The sequence below is a fragment of the Bos javanicus genome, chromosome 23, assembly GCF_032452875.1.
Source record: "Bos javanicus breed banteng chromosome 23, ARS-OSU_banteng_1.0, whole genome shotgun sequence".
Taxonomy (NCBI): domain Eukaryota; kingdom Metazoa; phylum Chordata; class Mammalia; order Artiodactyla; family Bovidae; genus Bos; species Bos javanicus.
This window is the reverse complement of record NC_083890.1, coordinates 10,000,001-10,022,752: the sequence shown is the minus strand read 5'-3', so window position 1 is coordinate 10,022,752 and position 22,752 is coordinate 10,000,001. Positions and strand designations below refer to the sequence as shown.

The window sequence follows — 22,752 nt, the reverse complement described above, 5'->3', positions numbered from 1 at the left end:
GGCCCAGCTGCCCCACGGCGTGTGGAATCTTCCCAGACCAGGGATGGAACCCATGTCCCCTGCATTGGCAGGTGGATTCTTTTTAAATTTTATTTTATTTTTAATTGGAGGATAATTACTCCACTGTATCATGATGGTCTCTGTCACACATCAACATGAATCAGCCACAGGTAGACATATATTCCCTCTCTCTTGAACCTCCCTCCCCATCCCACCCCTCTAGGCTGTCACAGAGCACCAGCTTTGGGTTCCCTGGGTCACACAGCAAATGCCCACCGGCTATCTGTTTTACATATGGTAATGTATATGTTTCAGAGCTACTCACTCAAATCATCCCACCCTCTCCTTCCCCGACTGGGTCCAAAAGTTTGTCATTTATGTCTGTGTCTCCTTTGCTGCCCTGCAAATAGTATCATCAGAACCATCTTTCTAGATTCCATGTATTTTCATTAATATATATAGTATTTGTCTTTCTTTTTCTGACCTACTTCACTCTGTATAATAGGCTCTGGGTTCATCCACCTCATTAGAACTGACTTGAATGTGTTCCTTTTTTATAGCTGAGTGATATTCCATTGTGTATATGCACCACCACTGCTTTATCCACTTATCCATCGATGGGCATCTAGGTTGCTTCCATGTCCTAGCTATTGTAAATAGTGCTGTCAGGAGGATTCTTTACCACTGGACCACGAGGAAAGTCCCAGGATGGCAGTTTTTATAATCTCAGTGTAATAAGCAGGTTAATTAGGCTCTTTTAGTTGCTAGGAACAGATAGATTCTAGTCATGGAAGTTTATTGTAAGATTACATAGGAAAAGTAAGGAAGGATGGATCAGTATTCCTATGGGTGGGGTAAAGAAAGGCAAAAATGTTGCTTACGTTTTAGTGTATAGTTCTGTTTTTTTCTGGAAGACACAGAGTACTAATTCTCTCAAGTAATACATTGTAAAGCAGCTCTTCCATCCCCTTCTGTATTCCCTAACTATACTCTCACTTCTTTATTGGATTTGTGATCATTGGTTTATAGTGTTATACAGTACATGCCTGCTACCCTATGTTTTGAGAGTAAAAATACATTATATAACTATGGCTGAGTTACCTAACATTTCCAAAACCTCACTTTTATCACCTATATTCTTGGGCTTCCCTGGTGGCTCAGCTGGTAAAGAATCCACCTGCGATGCCAGAGACCTGAGTTCAGTCCCTGAGTTGGGAAGAGCCCCTGGAGAAGGGAACAGCTACCCACTCCAGTATTCTAGCCTGGAGAATTCCAGGGACTGTATAGTCCATAGGGTCGCAAAGAGTCAGACACGACTGAGTGACTTTCACTTTCACTTTCAAAAGTAGTATTAGGATTGTTGTGGGAATTAAAAGAAATAACTCATGAAAAAGTCTAGTGCAATGCTTGGTATATATTAAGTGCTCTATGAATGTTGTACGTGATGTTGATGATAAATATAGATCTACTTGTTTACATTTATGTGGAAGAATATTAGCTGTGTGCCCTTTTTATTATTCAAAAACACAGACGATCAAGAACAGTTACACTTTCTCCAAGAGATGGAACTATATCCATCCTCATTAACTCTTTCTTCTAATTCTTTTTAAAAGAGCAAGATAATAATACATATTTTTAAGGTTTGATATAACCCTTAGGAGGCTTCTCTGGTGGCTCAGACAGTGAAGCGTCTGCCTGCAGTGAGGGAGATCTCGGTTTGATCCCTGGGTCAAGAAGATCTCCTGGAGAAGAAAATGGCTACCCACTCCAGTGCTCTTGCCTGAAAAATCCCATGGACAGAGGAGCCGGGTAGGCTACGGCCCATGGAGTTGCAGAGAGTTGGACATGACTGAGTGACTTCACTGTCTTTCACTTTTCATGACCCTTAGAGATCATACGGTCAAACCATGTCATTTTACGGACAGGGAAACTGAAACTCAGTTTCTAAGAAACTTGCCCCCAGTTGTTTTAAAAAAAAGAAAAATCCAGAGTTAGAACTCCAGAATCCTGATATCCTGTGCCATGCTTTTTCTGCTGTGTTATAATGCCACTAACTAGATACTTGACCATCATTCAAAAAATATTTGTTGAGGGCCTACTAAATGTCACACAGTATTTGGGCCTGGAACAAAGTCCTGCCTCTTGGAATTATATTTTAGTGTGGGAAACAGACAGTGAACAAACAGACAAATACTGAGTCAGGCACTATTAAGTTTGGTGAAGAAAAGGAAAAGATAAAGGGATAATGATGGATGCTATTTAGATAAGAAGGGAGTTAGAAAACCCCATGTTGATCCCTTAACCTTTAGCATTTTCAATGAAAATTAGTGGTTATACTTTTGCCTCTTAATCTTTTCCCTGCAGCAGAACAACATATGAAGAAAACTAGGCTTTCTAGCCAGACATTTGGGTTCTAGTCCTGACTAAATATTCAACAGCCAAAGCTGTTTATATGTTCAAGCTTTGGTTTCTCCATTTGGAAAATGAGAATATACACCTGGTTTTTTTTTTTTTTAATTTATTTATTTTAATTGGAGGCTAATTACTTTACAATATTGTAGTGGTTTTCGCCATACATTGTACACCTGCTTTTTTTTATAGGGTTGTTTTAGGTATAAAATTATACACTAAATGAGAAAGTTTTCTAAAATTGTGATGCATTATGTAGGTACACTTAGTCACTCAGTCGGGTCCGACTCTTTGTGACCCCATGGACTATAGCCCACCAGGCTTCTCTGTCCATGAGATTTTCCAGGCAAGAATACTGGAGGGGGTTCAGATGCCTCCTCCAGGGCATTTTCCCAAGACAGGGATGGAACTTGCGTCTCCTGTGTCTCCTGCATTGCCTGTGGATTCTTTCCCACGTTTTGTAGATATGCTACCATTATATGGAAATTTTATCTCCATAAAAACGTGTCAAGGATCTAGATTTTTTTTTTTTAAATGTCATTTGTTCAATTTCTTTCCACTCTTCCAGGAACAATGCAGCCAGACAGGAGCTTCCAGAGTTTTGCCTCTAGGTACAGGCAAAGTTCTTTCACATATGATGTGAAGCGAGATGTGTACAATGAGGAAAACTTTCAACAGGAACACAGAAAGAAGACCGCCTCCTCTGGGAACGTGGACATCGACATCAGCACCGTCAGTCACCATGTGCAGTGCAGGTGGGTGTGTGCGGTCATTCAGCCGCGGCCACGCTGGCAGCCCCAAAACTACTTGCTGCCTTTGGTGCCTGCTTCTGTTTTCCTATCCTGAATTCCTGTCATCAGAACCCCTAGCATAATTTCTCTTCAGTTGTTTTTTGTGGGTTTATTTTTTTGTGTGGTTTGTCCTCTATCGCCTTCTTTTGAAATTTTTATTTAATATCTTGTTTATGGCCGTGCCGGATATTTGTCAGTGCACAAGGGCTTCCTCTAGTTGGGGCCAGTGGGGACTGCTCTCTAGTTGCGGCCTGTGGGGACTGCTCTCTGGTTGCGGCCCGTGGGCTTCTCACTGCGGTGGCTTCTCTTGGTGTGGAGCACAGGCTCTACGGTCCTTGGGCTCAGTAGTTGTGGTGCATGGATTCAGCTGCTCCGAGGCATGTGGAATCTGTCCCCACCAGGGATCAATCCCGTGTCCCAGCATCGGCAGGCAGATTCTTAACCACTGGACCACAGGGAAGTCTCTTGTATCACCTTCTTGATTGTAAACTTGGCATAAAGACCTTAGTTGTCCACCACAGCATCCAGGGATGATATTTAAAAATACATTGTTTGATTAACCACCGTTGCCAGTCTCCTAACAATAACAACAAAAAGCAACCATGGTGGACTAATGAATGATGCAAGAACAACTATGTAAGTTCTATAGTTCAGGGGCTTCTAACCTGTTTTTGTGTTTGAACCTTTTAGCTATCTATCAGACCTAATGCACCTCTTTTCAGAATAATTTTTTTTAACATTTTTTATTGTGGTAAAATATATACAACATAAAGTTGGTCATTTTAACCATTTTAAAGTGTACAAATCAGCAGTATTAATGACATTCATGATGTTGTGCAACCATTACCGCTATTTCCAAAACTTTTTCATCACTGCAAACAGACATTTTGTACCTGTTAGGCAATAACTCCCCATGCCCCCACCTCCAGTCTCTGCTAACCTCTCTTCTACTTTCTGTCTCTCTGAATTGCCTATTATAGATATTTCATTTAAGTGGAGTCATACAATATTTGTCTTCCACGTGTGGTTTATTTCACTTAGCATGATATTGTAGCATGGATCAGTACTTCGTTTTATGGCTGATGATATTCCATTGTAAGTATAGACCTTGTTTTGTTTACCCATTCACCTGTTAATGGACACTTGGATTGTTTCCACTTTTGGGCTGTTGTGAATAATCCCACCATGAGTATTAGGCATAGGAGTATCTGTTTTATTCCCTGCTTGTAATTTTTCTAGGTATACACCTGAGAGGGGAATTGTTGGATCAAATGGTAATTTTACGTTTAATTTTTTGAGAAAATTTTTTTCACAGTTGCTGCACCACATTAGCATTAGCAAGTATTCCAATTTCTTCAAATCCTCTCTAATAATTGTTATTTTCCTTTTTAAAAAATTATTGTTATAGCCATACTAGTAGATGTAAAATGGTATCACATTGTAGGGTGTTTTTTTTTTTTTTTTTTGCATTTCCCTAATAACTAAATATGATGAGCCTCTTTTCATGTGCTTATTGGTCTCTTATATATCTTTTTGGGAGAAATGTCTATTCCTTTACCCTTTTAGAAACTAGATTTTTTTTCCTTTTTGTTGTTGAATTGTAGGACTTCTTTATTTATTCTGGATACTAAACCCTTATCAGATATGTGATTTGCAAATATTTCCTCCCATTCTGTGGGTTGCCTGTTGATAGTGTCTTTTGGTGTACAACTGTTTTAATTTTAATGAAATTAGATTTAATCTATTTTTTTTCTTTTCTTGCTTGTGACTTCAGTGTCTTATTTAAGAAACTATTGTGAAATCCAAGATAATGAAGATTTTCCCCTATGTTTTCTTCTAAGAGTTTTATAGTTTTAGTTCTTAAATTTAGATCTTTGATGCATTCCGAGTAAACTTTGTAAGCGATATAAAGTAAGAGTCTGACTTCATCTTTCCCCAAATGGCTATCTCATTTTCCCAGCACTATATGTTGATGAGTCCATTCTTTCCCCATTAAGTGCTCTTGGCCAAAATATTTAAAAATGCATAAAATACATAGCATTATGAAGGAAACCAGTTATATTGAAGTATAATTATCAACATATAAAAAAATACAAAAATCATGATATTTAATAATTGTGGGTCTAATAACTGTAATTTCTAAGTAATGATGAGTATAAATTATATCTTAAGATATCTGCAGCAGTTTTACTGTAATGTGAAAATATTTGTGACTCTGTTGGTGACAAAGTCAAAACTCTGCTGATAACAACTGTGGTTTGTTGTCAACATTCATAACTGAAGGAAATACTGCATTTCAGTTAGGAGGTTAGTGAAAATAAAGATACCATTTTTCCTAAAGTCACTTACCCCCCAAATTTCCTCTAGAGACCCCTTGGTCACTACAGACATCAGGATAAAAACCCCTTGTGACCTGCATCATTATATTAAACCTAACTACTCAGACTGTCCTCACTCACACTGCACATTTGTTAGCCCCTGTCATCCCTTGGTTTCATCACCCACAGTTGGCATGTGTCAGGTGACAAGAGAGGAAGGCCTCCACGCAGCCCTGTTGCAGACCTTCCTCCCTCTGAGCCTCCTCCTTTGCCCATATCCTGCCTTTTGCAAGTTGTGGTCTTGGATGTCCCTTCCTGTCCTGTATCACAACGCTCATTTTTTCTGCTCCAGGATGGGTCAGAGGTTATATGACAAAGAGAGCACTTGGGAGCCGCATTGGCTTTGCTCTGTGAAAGCATAGTCTTTTCCTAATTTATACCTCATCATAAACAGGCCCTACCAAAGAAGTTTCAGCCTTATTCTCCTCCAGCTGCCTATCCTTAGACATTTAAATCTGACCTGCACTGCCTCCCATGGGCTTTTATAACAGTTCTTATTCCTTACTTCTAACGCACACGGTTATGTCTATTTCTGAATTTTAACCTGAAAGGTAGCCCAGCGCTGTGGCTAAGAGCAAGGGTCTGAAGCCAGATTGCCTGGTTTTGAGTCCCAGTCCTGCTGCTTCCCAACTGTGTGACCTTAAGCAAGCTATCCAACCCAACTGAGCCTCAGTATTCTCATCTATAAAATGGGGATGATAATAGCACCTACCTTACAAGGTGATTGTGAGGATTAGAGAGTATTTGTAAAGCAGCTAGCAAATAGTAAAAAAAAAAGAAAAAAAATTATAATCTTTAACTTCATCTCTTCCTTTCTTCAAGAAACTTCACCTCTCCCTTCATTTTTTCCCTTTTGGTTAGCAACTGAAATACTCTTTCTCTTAGAGTGCTCCCTTGTGCTTTCACATCAACTCTCACCATCCCTCACTTTTAAGATGCCTTAACTAAGACCTAGATTCATGTTGAAGTGCTTATACTGTTCCTCCACCAACTTCAATTTCTATTCCTCCAGCTCTTTCCTTGATTCCCATCCATCTTAGGTCCTCATTATTCCAAGTCCATTTTATTTTTCTGGCATGCTAAACAGTTCTGATGACTCTCCCTAGAGTGGCGGGTCTTCAGTCAAATGGCACATGGAAAGGAAGGAACCCTGGACAAGATATGAAGCAAATTGTCCCAATGCCGTGGTCTGCTCCCCCCGCCACCCACAGAGAGGGCCATAGTTGGAAAGCACACTCTCTACACCTGCCTAACACCCAGGGGTTCTCATAAGAATCACAACACGGGATTCTTTCCAGGGGCTGTTTCCAGGTGGCGCAGTGGTAAAGAATCTGCCTGCCAGTGCAGGAGGTGCAAGAGACACAGGTTTGATCCCTGGGTCAGGAAGATCCCCTGTAGTAGGAAATGGCAACCCACTCCAGTATTCTTGCCTGGAGAACCCCATAGACAAAGCAGCCTGGTGGGCTACAGTCCATGGGGTCACAAAGAGTTGGACGTGACTGAGCACCTACTAATGCACATTCTCTGAAAACCTATGGTCTTGCATTTGACCACTGTCAATAGGAACTGTAGTGGTAATAGAGTGGATAGAACACTGATTAAAAATCAGGAGATCTGGTTTCTAGCCCCAGTTCTGACCAAACATATTATTTCTTGGCAAAGACATTTACACTTATTTGACCTTAACTTCCTTATGGGACAGTAATGCTCATCGTTGTGAGAGACAAGCATGTTGAAATTTCTTCTTTTCTGAGCACACATTTTAGCCTTGCATACACTAAAGTTACATTTGTTGCTATGGTCAAATCCCAGTTATTAAGCTATAGTTCATACATGAAAAATCTCCATACTCCTTGTTTTCAGCCCATCCTGAGATATAAATAGCAAAAAGCAATTTAAAACTGTATTAGTTTTACTGATGGATTGACTGATTAACTGATTGATTTACAGTGATTCTGCTGTTTTAGATGATCTAAAGGTTAAAGTAGGTTTTCTTAATCTCGGGATCGTTGACATTTTGGACCATAAAATAACTTCTTATGGAGGGCTGTCCTGTACACTGTGAGATGTTTGATCCCTGGCCTCTATCCACTAGATGCCAGTTGTGATAATCAAAAATGTCTCCAGACATTACCAGGTGTCCCTTGGGAAACAAAATGCCCTCTAGTTGTTATCCACTGAGCTAAAAGATAATAAGGCCTTGTTGTATTGCCTTTTCTTTACATGGCTAATGCCATAAGCACAAGACTCCATATTGTATATTTTCCATAAATTTCTACATGAAAGTGAAAGTGATAATCGCTCAGTCCTGTCTGACTCTTTGCGACCTCGTGGACTGTAGCCTGACAGGCTCCTCTGTCCATGGAATTCTCCAGGTAAGAATACTGGAGTGGGTTGCCTTCTCTGGGGGATCTTTCCAATCCATGGACCAAACCTGAGTCTCTTGCACCTGCATTACTGGCAGATTCTTTATTACAGGTCAAAGCCATATAGAGTTAATGCTTGGTAAAAATTTTAGTATACAGGAATGATATGAATGTGTTAATTGCCTGCCACCCACCAATATCACATCTCAGAAAACTGTCCTTACCAAGAGAAAGCCATAAAAGTCAAGTTTTCTACTGGTAAATTTTGGTAGCTTGAATTTTCTTCAAACATTCTATAAAACTGCACACCTGATTTGTATACCGGACTTACAATGCTTTTGCTGGCGTGCTGCGATTCATGGGGTCGCAAAGAGTTGGACACGACTGAGCGACTGAACTGAACTGAACTGAGTCGCTAAATCATGTCTGACTCTCTTGTGACCCAGTGGACTATTGCCCACCAGATTCCTCTGTCTATGGGATTTCCCAGGGAAGGATACTGGAGTGGGTTGCCATTTCCTTCTCTAGGGGATCTTCCTGACCCATCGATCTTTCTGACCCAGAAATCGAACCCATGTTTCCTGCATTGGCAGGCAGATTCTTTACCACTGTGCCACCAGGGAAGCCCTTATAAGGCTTAGTTCTTATCATGTATGGCAGTGATCCTCAACTGGAGGTGATACCATCCCCCAGGGAATATTTGGCAGTGCCTGGAGACATTTTTGGTTATTAAGACTAGGGGAGGGGATGCTGGTGGCATCTAATGGATACAGACCAGAGATGCTGCTAGACATCCTACAGTGCACAGGACAGCCTCACAACAAAGACTTAGCCAGTCCAATATGTCCACATGTCAGTAGTATTAACAAAAAACTCTGTTGTGTGGGAAGAAGAAAGTATTGGGTGTGGCTTTTCTTGGTCCTGTGGACTTTTTCTTCGGAGAACTTAAGTCTGTTCTTTCTCGCAGATGCTCATGGCACAAGTTCCGAAGATGCCTGCTTACAGTGTTTCCCTTCCTAGAGTGGATGTGTTTCTATCGATTCAAAGATTGGCTTCTTGGAGACTTACTTGCTGGTATAAGTGTTGGCCTTGTGCAAATTCCCCAAGGTAAGAAAGATACAAAGGCTTTTCACCCACAGACAATATATCGCTTATCCAGAGTAAACAAGTTACTTGTGCTAGATACATAGAAAAAAAAAAAAGTGATTTCCATTCACATCATTACCATTTGTTTCCTTACCTGCCAAATTTCTAACTCTTCGAGGGTGGTTCCAAAAGTCTCAGTTTAGTTTAGAACCCTGAATTCTTGTAATGCCTGCTCACAGTCATTTTTTCCTTAACTAGTCATTTCATACTCACAGGACTCCAGTAGACCTCACTTGGCATTGATTTTACTTAGAAAGGTGAAGAATAAGAAGCCCAGCATGCTAACTTCTCTTTAGCAAGTCACACACAGCAGTCCAGGGGCCCATTCTTTGGTCTTACAAGTGGCAGTTCAGATATAAGACAAGATCACTTAGATAGGTAGGAGAGCTATCTGGGCTTTAGAAGTCCTGTTTCCCAAGTAGGAACCAACACCTCTTGTAGTTCCCATAGCTGATGCCTCCAGGGGTCCCATAGTGACACGTCCAGTGGCAAGTGTCATTGTGCTCTGAGAAGCTCAGAGTTCGGGCTTCCCACCAGACACTAATCTTTCACTCACCCTTGGTCCAGCTAGAATATACTAATCGGGTTCTTTTTACCATAACTCGTATTGCTTGGTGACACAGTTGACATTCCACCATTGTCAGGTTTCCAAAGAAACAGCTAGAAAGCTAACCCAAGATCAGCTTTATCAGCAAGAGGATTTTGTGTTAACGCTTTACTCAGTGAATGCTAAGTTGCTTCTGTCATGTCCGACTCTTTGGAACGCTATGGACTGTAGCCCATCAGGCTCCTCTGTCCGTGGGATTCTCTAGACAAGAATACTGGAGTGGGTTGCCTTGCCTTCCTACAGGGCATCTTCCCAATCCAGGGATCGAACCCACTTCTCCTGTGGCTCCTGTATTGCAGGCGGATTCTTTACTGCTGACCCACCAGGGAAGCCCCTCCTTTATTCAGTTCACAATTCCCTCCATAGTCTTTAAACACTTCCATTTCTCTATTCTTGTGGGGGCAAACCAAGCAAGACTGAAATTTGTGATCATACAGGTTGTGTAAAGCACAAATGAAGTGAAAGGGGCCAATGGTAGCTAAAATCCAACTCTGGCAAAAGGGCTGTTAGTAGGGAAAAGGGATCCCTTTAAAATAATTATCTTACAGTAAAATTTACTTATTTCTTACAGTTCTGTGAATTAAAACACAGGTATAAATTTGTATAACCACTGCCACCACCAGGCTATGTAGCAGTTCCATCAGCCCCCAAACTCTCTTGTGCCATCACTTCTTAGTCATGTTGTCTGCTGACCTCTGACCCCTGGCAACCACTGATCTCTTCTCCATCACCATAGCTCTGTCTTTTTCAGAATGTTGTATATATGGACTCATATAATATATAACTTCTGAAGGATGACATCCATAATTCAGCATTATGAAATCAATGCAAACTGCTGTGTGCGTCAATAGTTTATTCCTTTTTACTGAAGAACAATATTCCATTATATGACTATATCACAGTTTGCTTATCCATTCATTTATTGATGGACATTTTGTTTCCAGTTTGGGTCCATCGCAGAGTTGCTGTGAACACTCACATACAGGTTTTTGTGTGAACATAATTGTCATTTCTCCAAGGTAAATACCCCAGGAGTGATATTATTGGTTATATGGGAAGTATATGTTTAACTTTACAAGAAACTGCCAAACTGTTTATGCAGAGTGGCTGAACCTACCATTTTATATTCCCACCAGCAATATATGAGAATTCTAGTTCCTCCACACCCTTGTTAGCACTTGATATTTAAATTAAATATCTTTAAATTAAACTTTCTATTTTGAGGTAACTATAGGTTCACATTAATTTGTAAAAAATAAATAGAGATCCCTTGCACCTTTTTTTTATTTAAAGGTTTTTTAGGGACTTCCCTGGTGGTTCAGTGGTTAAGAATCTACCTTGCAATGCAGGCATTTTGGGTTCGATCCCTGATCAGGGAACTGGGATCCCACATGCCATGGAGTGACTAAGCCCACACGCTCTAACTACTGAGCCTGCACACCACAACTAAGGCCCGATGTAGCCAATTTTTGTTTTTTAAAAGAGTAAAGATTTTTAAATTAATTATTTTTGGCTGTGCTGGGTCTTTGTTGCTGTGCATGGACTTTCTCTAGTTACAGTGAGGGGGACTGCTCTCTAGTTGCGGTGGGTGGGCTCCTCATAGCAGTGACTTCTCTTGTTGCAAAGCATGGACTCTAAGATGCGTGGGCTTCAGAAGTTGTGGCGCATGTGCTTAGTTGCCCACAGCATGGAGTCTCTTCCCAGACCAGGGATCAAACCCGTGTCCCCTGCAATGGCAGGTAGATACTTACCCACTGTACCACCAGGGGAGTCCTTCATTTTGTTTGTAATTTGCGTTTCTCTAGTGGCAGTACTCTTGCCTGGAAAATCCCATGGACAGAGGAGCCTGGTAGGCTGCAGTCCCTGGGGTCGCTGCGAGTCGGACACTACTGAGTGGCTTCACTTTCGCTTTTCGCTTTTCACTTTCATGCATTGGAGAGGGAGGTGGCAACCCACTCCAGTGTTCTTGCCTGGAGAATCCCAGGGACGGGGGAGCCTGGCAGGCTGCTGTCTATGGGGTCACACAGAGTCAGACACGACTGAAGCGACTTAGCAGCAGCAGCAGCAATAGCTAATGAACTTGAACATCTTTTCATGTTCTTATTTGGTGTCTTCAGATCCTCTTTGGCAAGGTGCCTGTTCAAGTTTTTTGCTCATCTTTTAATTGGATTTTTTTTTCTTATTGTTAGTTTTTCAGAATTCTTTTTATATTCTAAGAATAAGTCCTTTGTTAGATATATGATTTTCAAATATTTTCTCTCAGTCTGTAGCTTATCTTTTCATTCTCTTGACAATATATTTGACAGAGCAAAGGCTTTTAATTTTGATGACGTTCATTTTTTTTTTCTGTTTATGAATTGAGTTTTTCCTGTCATATACAAAAACTCTTCACTTAATCACATTAGGTCACAAAGATTTTCTTCTATGTTTTCTTCTCAAAGTCTTACATTTTACAGTTTACTTTTAGAACCGATCTGTTTTGAGTTAATCATGATGTAAGATGTGAAGTTTAGATCAAGGCTTTATTTTTTGTTGCATCTTTAAAGACTACTGTCAACTGAAGTGTTTTTGCACTTTTGTCAGAGATCAGATAGCCGTATTTTTGTGGATCTATTTCTTTTTTTATGTATAGTGGATGTTATAGTACATTCCTCTAAGGAAGATTTCTATTGATATAATCATTTGTTAAGCATTGCTTGTGTACTTATCTATTTGGGACTGCACTGGGTCTTCCTCGCTGTGCATGGGCGTTCTCTAGTTGTGGTGAGTGGGGACTGCTCTCTACTTGCAGTGCTCAAGCTTCCCTTGTTGTGGAGTATGAGCTCTGGGGTGCATGAACTTCAGTAGTTCTTTGGAGAACTGTCTATTTAGGTCTTCTGCCCATTTTTTAAGTGGGTTGTTTGTTTTGATGCTGTTAAGCATCACAAGCTATTTGTAAATTTTGGAGACTATGGATTACATTAATTTCCATGTGGCAGGGACTTCCCGTAGTCCAGTGGCTAAGACCACCAATTTAGGGAGCCCAGGTTTGATATCTGGTCAGAACACTAGATTCTACATGTCACAGCTAAAGATCCCAGGTGTCGAAACTAAGACTCGGTGCAGCCAACTAAGTAACTAGGTATTTTTTTTTTTAATTTCCATATGGCAGATACAAACCAAAAATGGTCCATTTGTAAAAGTATATTCACTTCCAGGAAAGTATCAGAACGTCTTTAGAGCATTCCTGTGGTTCTGGAATGAGAGACCTGAGCTCTTGTACCTTGACCTGTGAGTCCACTACTGAGCCCCACTTATCAAAGATCCTTCACTTTGGTCAAGGCTTGAGGACATTTCTCTGCTAAATTTCCAAGTCATCAGTATAATTTCATACCAAAATAAGAGTAACATTAGGGTGTATAACTATACCTAACATCTAGCACAGTATTTGGCACATAATTGGTACTCAAGGTATTTGTTGAATAATGATTACATAACTGTGAAAGTGAAAGTGAAGTCGTGTCCGACTCTTTGCAACCCCATGGCCTGTAGCCTACCAGGCTTCTTGGTCCATGGGATTTTCCAGGCAAGAATACTGGAGTGGGTTACCATTTCTTTCTCCAGGAGATCTTCCCGACCCAGGAATTGAACCTGCGTCTCCAGCATTGTAGGCAGACGCTTTGCTGTCTGAGCCACCAGGGAAGTATCCTGAATGAGTAAATCCAAGCAACTCTTGCTGACTAAGGGACTGTGTGTTATTTTAAGTAGTATGAATAGTGAAATAATTTGTAGTGTAAACAGTTCGAAAGTTTTACTTGCATTTAAACAAGTAGGACCAAACAATAATTTTCTTCAAATGAAACAAAAGTACTGCCCAGTGGGACTTCCCTGGCCATCCAGTGGTTAAGACTTCACCTTCCAATGCAGGGAGTGTGAGTTCAGTCCCTGGTTGGGGAGCTAAGATCCCCATGCCTCACCGCCAAAAAATCTAAACATGAAACAGAAGCAATACTGGAACAAATTCAGTCAAGATTTTTTAAAAAATCTTTAAAAATACTGCACAGTGAAAACCTTATTTGAAACATGCTAGCTCTTCCTTACAGTAGAACCCAATTTATAAATGTAAAAGAAAATAGAAAATCACCATGAGTAAAAGACTACAGTGATACTTGTTGGAGATAAAATCCACTAAGAGAGGTTAAAGTCAGTGGGTAAAAGTTGGCAAACTATGTAACAGGACTTGAAAAGTGAAAGGGTTAGTTGCTCGGTTGTATCTGACTCTGTGCGACACCATGGACTGTAGCCCTCCAGGCTCCTCTGTCCATGGGATTCTTCAGGCAGAATACCGGAGTGGTTGCCATTTCCTCTCCAGGGGATCTTCCCGACCCAGGGATCAAATGCAGGTCTCCCGCATTGCAGGCAGCTTCTTTACCATCTGAGCCACCAGGGAAGCCAGGACTTGTATAGTTCCAAATATCTTCCTCAAGATATTTAACTCCTCCACTACATTACAATAGAGAACCTGGGAGCAACCACCTTTACCAAGTAATCAATACTGTCATCACCAATAGTAAGACATTTGGAGATCATGAATTCTGTGGTATAATGCACTAAGAAGGACGTAATATCATTTCTGTAGTGTTCGCATCCAAAGCATTTAACCTTGGTATGGTCATGAGGAGCCTGTGCTGTGCTGTGCTTAGTCTCTCAGTCGTGTCCGACTCTTTAGGACCCCATGGACTGTAGCCCGCCAGGCTCCTCTGTTCATAGGGATTCTCCAGGGAAGAATACTGAGAGGGTTGCCATGGCCTCCTCCAGGAGATCTTCCCAACCCAGGGATCAAACCCAGGTCTCCAACATTTCAGGCAGATTCTTTACCAGCCTAGCTACCAGGGAAGCCCAACCCCAAACTGAGGGGCATTTAGCAAAATAGCTCAATACTCTTCCAAAGTGACAAAATCAAGAAAGACAAGTAACAGCTGAGGAACTATAACAGATATTAGCATTAAGGAAAAATAACAGCTAAATGAAATAGGGAACTCTGGATGGAATTATGAAACAGAAAAAGGAAATTAGGGGGAAAGCTGTTGAAGTTGAAGTAAAGTATTTATTAATAGTTATTTTCTAATGTTAATTTCCTGATACCAACAATTATACTATGATTATGTACAGTATTCACATTAGAGGGATCTAGGTAAGGCATATATTGCTGTTGTTCAGTTGCTCAGTCATGTCTGAGTCTTTGCAACCCCATGGACTGCAGCACACCAGTCCTTCACCATCTCCCAGAATTCCCTCAAACTCATGTCCACTGAGTCGATGATGCCATCCAACCATCTTATCCTTTGTTGCCCCCTTCTTCTCTTGCCCTCAATCTTTCCCAGCATCAGGGTCTTTTCCAATGAGTTGGCTCTTCGCATTAGGTGGCCAAAGTATTGGAGTTTCAGCTTCAGCATCAGTCTTTCCAATGAATATTCAGGATTGATTTCCTTTAGAATTGACTGGTTTGAGCTCCTCGCTGACCAAGGGACTCTCAAGAGTCTTCTCTAACACCACAGTCCCAAAGCATCAGTTCTTCAGCGCTGAGCTTTCTTTATGGTCCAACTCTCACATCCATACATGACTACTGGAAAAATCATAGCTTTGCTAGACGGACCTTTGTCAGCAAAATGATGTCTCTGCGTTTTAATACACTCTCTAGGTTTGTCGTAGCTTTTCTTCCAAGGAGCAAGCGTTTTTTAATTTCATGGCTGCAGTCACCATCCGCAGTGATTTTGGAGCCCAAGAAAATAAAATCTGTCACTGTTTCCACTTTCTCCCCATCTATTTGCCATGAAGTGATGGGACCAAATGCCATGATCTTCATTTTATGGATGTTGAGTACTAAGCCAGCTTTTTCACTCTAGTCTTTTACCTTCATCAAGAGGCTCTTTAATTGCTCTTTGCTTTCTGCCATTAAAGTGATGTCACTTGCATATCTGAGGTTGTTATTTTTCCCAGCAATCTTGATTTCAGCTTGTGAGTCATCTAGCCCAGCATTCCACATGATAACAATATATAGTCTTGACGTACTTCTTTCCCATTGTATGGAAATGCGCTATTATCTTTGTAGCTTTTCTGTAAGTCTAAACTTAGTTCAAAATTTAAAAAATTTTTAAGGTTTTGGAAAGTTTAGAGACTTGGTTTCCCTCTATTTCTCCACAGCCTAACCTTAACTAAGACTTAAGGCAATTTAGTTCTCCGGCTGTTGCCAAGAAATTCTCTTACCTTCCCTGTATTGGTGAGTTATTTGAAACCCTACATTTCAAAAGACCCAGTCTTCATATCATGTGTTGGTTGTAAAGAGTAAATAGGGTGGGCTTCCCTGTGGTCCAGTGGTTGAGCATCTGCCTGCAAAGCAGGGGACAAGGGGTTCAGTCCCTGGTCCTGGAAGATCCCGCGTCCCATGGGGCAGCTAAGCCTGTGTGCCACAACTACTGAAGCCCAGGCACCTAGAGCCCATCCTCCACAACTGGAGAAGCCACCACAGTGAGCAGCCCCCACACCAACTAGAGAAAGCCATGGGCAGCATGAAGACCCAGTGCAGCCACAAATAAAATTAAATTTTAAAAAATTGCCTTAAAAAGAGTAAACAGAGCTTTTCAACATAGAGGCAGTGTATTCAAGCAAGATAAAGGGTAAAAAATTACATAGCAATTACAAAGAAATAAAAAATTCGTCATTCATAGATGATTTTTTTAATGTAGAGAATTCAAAAGAATCTACAGATAAATGGATATAATTAATAAGATTTTGTCAAGGTTGCTGGGTACAAGATGTATAAATGAAAATCAATTATATTCTTTCATACCTGCAAGAAATGAAATGTGGAAAAAAATTTTTAATATCATTCACCAAAGCATAGTGAATATGAAATAAGTTGTAATGAAACTAAGAAATGATGTACAAGACCTCTACAGAGAAATTATTAATGTACAACTTTACTGAGAAATATTAATAAGGACCTAAATTAATTGAAAGATAACATTTTCTAAGAACAGGCAAGTTCTCTTAAAGTGTGACGTAGGAGGACTCGCATCTCCAGCTATCAAAACTGAATATAAAGTAACAATGTTTAAGGTGATGTCCATCAAAAGCAGAATGAATAAATAAGCATTCATATATACATATATTGGAATACACAGAAGGAACAGGAGTGCTCTCAAGCAACTCATGACAACATGGAAGATGCTTATATATATAATAATGAGAAAAATAAGCAGAAATAAAAATTGCATGAATTATAATCCCACTAATATAAACTTCAATAGTGGGACCAACTAAACTATATTGTTTAGAGGTTTGTACAGTAGTGGTAAAACTATAAAGAAAAGTAAAGAAGTTCTTATCACGAAAGTCAAAATAACGAATACTTCTGTGGGGAGGGATGGGGTTGGGATGAAAGATCTGAGTAGGTGGTAACATCAGTGTTTGTTTTATAGATATTTATTAAACTCAACATCTATTTTAATGTACTTTCTATGTATATATTTCACAATAAAATGGGGACTATTAAATTTATTACAAAATATTACTAATCACTAAAAAAAGTAATTAAACAGTGTGGTATTGTAGAAATGGACAATTAGGGCAGCGGAACAGAAGAGTCACACATGTATACATTGCATGGTTTGTATCAGATGTGTCACTATAGAAACAGGCTTTTGAAAAATGATGTGAAGCAGAATATTTCATATAAATTAAATATTTATATGAAAACAATTTTTTAGACCCCTACCTCACCCATACACAAAAATCTATTCCTGGTAGATTAAAGACCCAAATATGAAAGACAAAACTATAAAGACTTTTTTGAATAATAGAGGAGGATATCTTTATGGACCTGAGGTAGAAAATGTTTCTTAAACAAGGCACAAAAAGCATGAGCCTAAAAGGAAATAACTGCAAGTTTTAAATTAAATAAAACTTAAGAACTTCTGTTTATTCAGAGGCATGATAGGGACTTCCTTGATAGTCCAGTGGTTAAGAATCCACCTTCCAAAGCAGAGGATGTGGGTTTGATCCCTGGTTGGGGAACTAAGATCCTATAAGCTGTGGGGCTGCAATGAAGACCCAGTGCAGCCAAAATTAAAAAAAAAAAGATTACACAATGAAGATTGAAAAACAAACCATAGAATACCCAACAAAGGACTTAAATCTATAATATATATATAAGTATGTGTGTGTGTGTGTGTGTGTGTATATATATATATATATATATATATATATATATTCCTACAAATCTATAAGAAACTACACAATAAGATTGGCCAACATTATTGGTAATAAATGAAGTAGAAGTGGAAATTAACTAGCTCATACCCACTGAAATAAAAATTCTGATAATATCATGTGATAATACAGATGTAAATAATGAGAATTTTCATCATTTTGGTGGGAATGTAAATTGTACAACCATTTGGAAAACAGTTTCGCATATTCTGTTAAATGCCCCAGCAGTTATGCTTCAGGGTGTATCGAGGGAATTTACCCACTTATGCACCTAGAGCCATGTACAAGAATATACATAGAAGTCTTATTCATCGAGGCCCCCAAACTGGGAACAAAACAGGAGACTATAAGCCTGTGGACAAAGAGAATGGGGAAACAGCTGCCTGGATCCTGATGGCTATTTAGTTCTGCTTCCAGCCTCTGATGAGGTCCAACTGACCTTTGTCCTCTTTTAATATATTTACTATTGTGGAAATTCCCTGGTGGTCCAGTGGTTAGGACTCAGTGCTTTCAATGCCATGAGCCTCGGGTCCAGCTCAGGTCAGAGAACTAAGATCCAGCAAACCGTGCTGTTCAGCAAAAACTTTTTTTTCCTATTTTTTTCAAGCTGATTTGAACTGGTTTTCTGTTACTTGCAGTCAATAGAGACTTGCTTAGGGAAAAAATGTGGAAGGGGAACCATAAATTACAAAAGACTTAAGAGATGTATCAACTAATGTGAGGACTTCATTTGATGTAAACACAAAGTTTGTTAAAAAATAAATGTACAATAACCACAAAAGAAAGCACATGTAATAGCAAATAACTTTTTTTAAAAGATCACCCCAAACCTGCCATACCTCTGGCTCAAGGTCTCTCATAAGGTTGCAGTCAAACTGTCATTCATCTCAAGGCTCTACTGAGGCTGCTGGATCAGCTTCCAGGCTACTCATGTTTGCTGGCAGGTTTGGGTTTTCCACTATATCGGTCTCTATATGGCTGCTGGCAGGAACAACTGATGTGTGAGGCCCAGTGCAAGATGCAAATGCAGATTCCCTAGTTCAAAAATTATCCAGTATTTTTCAAGATGATCAGAGTAGAGCATTAATTCAAGCACGGAGCCTTCTAAGCCCAAGATACTCTGTGACGGCGTAGGTAGCACACCCTTGAGGTCAACTTTGGCAGCTGGTGACCTAAATGAAAGAGAGAGAGAGAGCCAGAGAGCAGTGAAGACAGAAAACACCGTCTTCTTGCAACCCAATCTCAAAAGTGACATCTTATCATTTTTGTTGTAGCCTATTTATTTTTAATAGAAGTAAGTTATTCCCATATGACCCAGCAATTCCACTGCTGGGCATACACACCGAGGAAACCAGAATTGAAAGAGACACATGTATCCCAATGCTCATCGCAGCACTGTTTCAAATAGCCAGGACATGGAAGCAACCTAGATGTCCATCGGCAGATGAATGGATAAGAAAGCTGTGGTACATATACACAATGGAATATTACTCAGGTATTAAAAAGAATCCTTTTGAATCAGTTCTGATGAGGTGGATGAAACCGGAGCCTATTATACAGAGCAAAGAAAGTCAGAAAGAAAAACACTAATACAGTATATTAACACATATATATGGAATTTAGAAAGATGATAATGATGACCCTATATGCGAGACAGCAAAAGAGACACAGATGTAAAGAACAGACTTTTGGACACTGTGGGAGAGGGCGAGGGTGGGATGATTTGAGAGAATAGCATTGAATCATGTATATTATCATATGTGAAATAGATCGTCAGTCCAGGTTCGATGCATGAGACAGGGTGCTCAGGGCTGGTGCACTGGGATAACCCTGAGGGATGGGATGGGGAGGGAGGTGGGAGGAGGGTTCAGGATGGGGAACACATGTATACCCATGGCTGATTCATGTCAATGTACGGCAAAAACCACTACAACATTGTAAAGTATATTAACCTCCATTAAAATAAATAAATTTAAAAAAAAAGAAGTAAGTTATTTCACACTTAAGGGGTGAAACTCACTCAAGGACATGAGTACCAATTAGTCATTGTAGATCATCTTACAGGTGGTCTACAAGTACAACTATATTTGAGAAATCAGGGAAATTTGAATATTGGATGTTTGATAATGGTAAAGAACCATTATTAGTTTCTTAGGTGTGATGATGATATTGTACTTAAAAGAGGCCCTTTTTCTAAAACACATATACTGAAAATATCTACAGATGAAATGACTTAATGTTTTGGATTTGCCTCAAAATAATTATGGGATGGGAGAGGAATGAAGACGTTGATGAAACAAGATTGGCCATGAGTTGACCATCGTTGAAGTGGGTCAACAAAGCTTTGCTTGTTTAAGACAATAAATTTGGCTCACTAGACTCATAATTGATTTCTGATGAGCACACTGGTATGATGTAAATTGAAGAGAGTTGCTCAGGGCAGGAGTTGTGGACTTGAGACATCAAAGGATGACACCATGTAGGTCAGTCCACTTGCCTCAAAATTTCCAAAATCTCATGGTGCTTCTTAGAAAAGAAATTAAATACTGAAGAAGGAGCTGAAGGAAGATGCTGGAGTGATTGGCATATGAAAGAAAGACAACACATACCAACTTGGAGTCAAGTCAGTTAAGTGTGACAATTCTAGCTTTGCCGTCTAGCTTTATCTCCAGCCCTGGAGGATTCCTAGGGCCTTCTTATACTAGACTGAGGATGAGAATGGTCTGCTTCTGAGCTGTTGAGATTAAAGGTCCTACTGCTTTGATGTTTGCTTTCCATGATTCACATGAAAGGTGTTTAAGCCTATGATTTAGAATTGAAGTGTAAAAACATGTGATAAAATAGGAAGAGAGGCTAGAAATCAAAGCCGATCATAAAAAGTACTAATTAAGGGCTGTATGCCAAAGTTTACTGTTACCATATTCAGCTGTGTACATGGGTCACTTTTATTTTAAGTATTCTTTACAGTTTTTATTTCAGGTGACTTTAAAAAGCCAGGCTACCTTTGCTTACTTAAATTATCTTGCTTTTCAGTCCTGATGCTTGGTTTGCTGGCAAGGCATCTGATTCCTCCTCTCAATGTCTCTTATGCAGCTTTCTGTGCTTCAGTAATTTATGGAATTTTTGGATCATGTCATCAAATGTCCATTGGTGAGTTCAGTGCTAGAATCACAGGAGGTATATGAAGTCTCCATCTCGGTTATTTACTTATTGCTAAGGAACTGAAGTTAAATCTATGTTTAACATATAAAGAAAAGAGGCAGAAGATGGATATTCTTCTTTTATAATTTATTTATTTTAATTGGAGACTAATTACTTTACAATATTGTGGTGGTTTTTGCCATACATCGACATGAATCAGTCACAGGGATATTCTATTCACAGAGTTAGTGTTCAGATTTTAGAAACTGAACACTTTCATGCTATTATTAATGTCCCCACCAGACAAACAGGCCCATAAGTTATTAAAGGAATGAAAGGACAAGAGGCGTCTTCCTTACTGAAATTTCCACACTTTGTGATCTGATTATCCTCGACTGAAAAGATCTAGAAATGATTTTGCCAAAACTCCTAGAATGGATCCACTTTTTAGCTGAACCCATAATAACCATCCTCCATGAACCTGATTTATAATAATCATATCAAATTATTAATTTACATTGAGAAAATATTGTCATAATAATCAAAACACTGAAACCCGCAGGGTAAGCACTTTTCTTCCCTGAGTCAAATGTCCATTTACTAATTTATAATTCGAAATGACTGTTTCAGAGATCAGATCCAACTGAAGGTCCTATGATCAGCACAATTACTTCCCCTAGGTGAACCTGTATAGAAATCAAACCACACAATGCCCTGACGGTCTCAGAAGGGCATCACCAATGTCCACGAGTCAAGTACCTTTTTCTGAGCTTCCACACTGAACAACTGACCAGGCAACCAACACTGACCATTCTGACTGGCACACTTTTTTCTCCAGATGTGTTTGTATATTCAGTCCAGTTGCCATCCCATTCTGTGGTGTGCACCTGTGCCTTTTTAAGGACACTATTCCACATCTTTACTAAAATTTAGTATCTGTTGATTTTAAACACTAAAACAGCTATTTTATTCCAATTACTCCAAGTTCTCAGAGTGCATTACAGTCACTTCCAAATACTGATAACAAGGGCTACTAGAGTTTTGCTTCTGTTAGGTAATCCAAAGGTAAAATTTGCCTTTGCCTCTTGCATTCATGTTGATATGAGAAGTAAATAAAATTTTGTTTGAAACAGGTTTAGCTCCATGTCATTTTGCACTTATTACATCCTTCTTAAGTGTTTAGGTATTGTTTTTCTTCTTCTTATTATTGATTAGCTTTGTTTTCTGATCCTTTTTCCACCATCACATTTTTCACCATTTCTAAGAACAGGTACAGTAGCTGAGCCAGATATACATTTCCAGTCAGTTTTTCTTTCTTCCTACTCCATATGCCCATTGATATAAAGAGGTTGTTACCTAGGCCAAAAAGATCTAAAATTTCGGAGTTGGTTACAGTATGTGAAACCAGAGAGCTTTTTCCTGCTCTTTCTTACTTCTCAGTGGCCACTTTCAGATAAGAAAAGTGCTTTGCTTTTGTCAACATCTGTCAGTTCACCTGGACTTAAAACCTCACCCTCTGCCTAACTGTTTTCTTTCATAGGTACATTCTTCCTTGTGAGTGCTCTGGCAATCAATGTCCTGAGGACACAGCCATTCAACAGGGGCCACTTATTACTGGGAACTTTCATCCAGGCTGACTTTTCTAACACGTCCTTCTATGAGAA

General features: G+C 39.7%; 1 protein-coding gene across 9 annotated transcripts in view; it reads left to right on the top strand.

Moving 5' to 3' along the window:
• Nucleotides 1-22,752, top strand: part of SLC26A8 (solute carrier family 26 member 8) — a 91,076-nt gene that overhangs the window by 6,678 nt on the left and 61,646 nt on the right. For 7 of the 9 annotated variants that reach the window (XM_061397993.1, XM_061397989.1, XM_061397990.1 and 4 more), the window contains exons 3-6: nucleotides 2,978-3,164; nucleotides 8,912-9,051; nucleotides 20,981-21,097; nucleotides 22,629-22,752. The exon at nucleotides 22,629-22,752 is cut by the window's right edge and continues 58 nt beyond it. In XM_061397993.1, coding sequence (XP_061253977.1) covers nucleotides 2,983-3,164; nucleotides 8,912-9,051; nucleotides 20,981-21,097; nucleotides 22,629-22,752 — 563 coding nt within the window. In that variant the 5' untranslated portion in view covers nucleotides 2,978-2,982. The remainder of the gene's footprint in view (nucleotides 1-2,977; nucleotides 3,165-8,911; nucleotides 9,052-20,980; nucleotides 21,098-22,628) is intronic. The other 2 variants (XM_061397988.1, XM_061397991.1) reach the window with 2 other exon arrangements.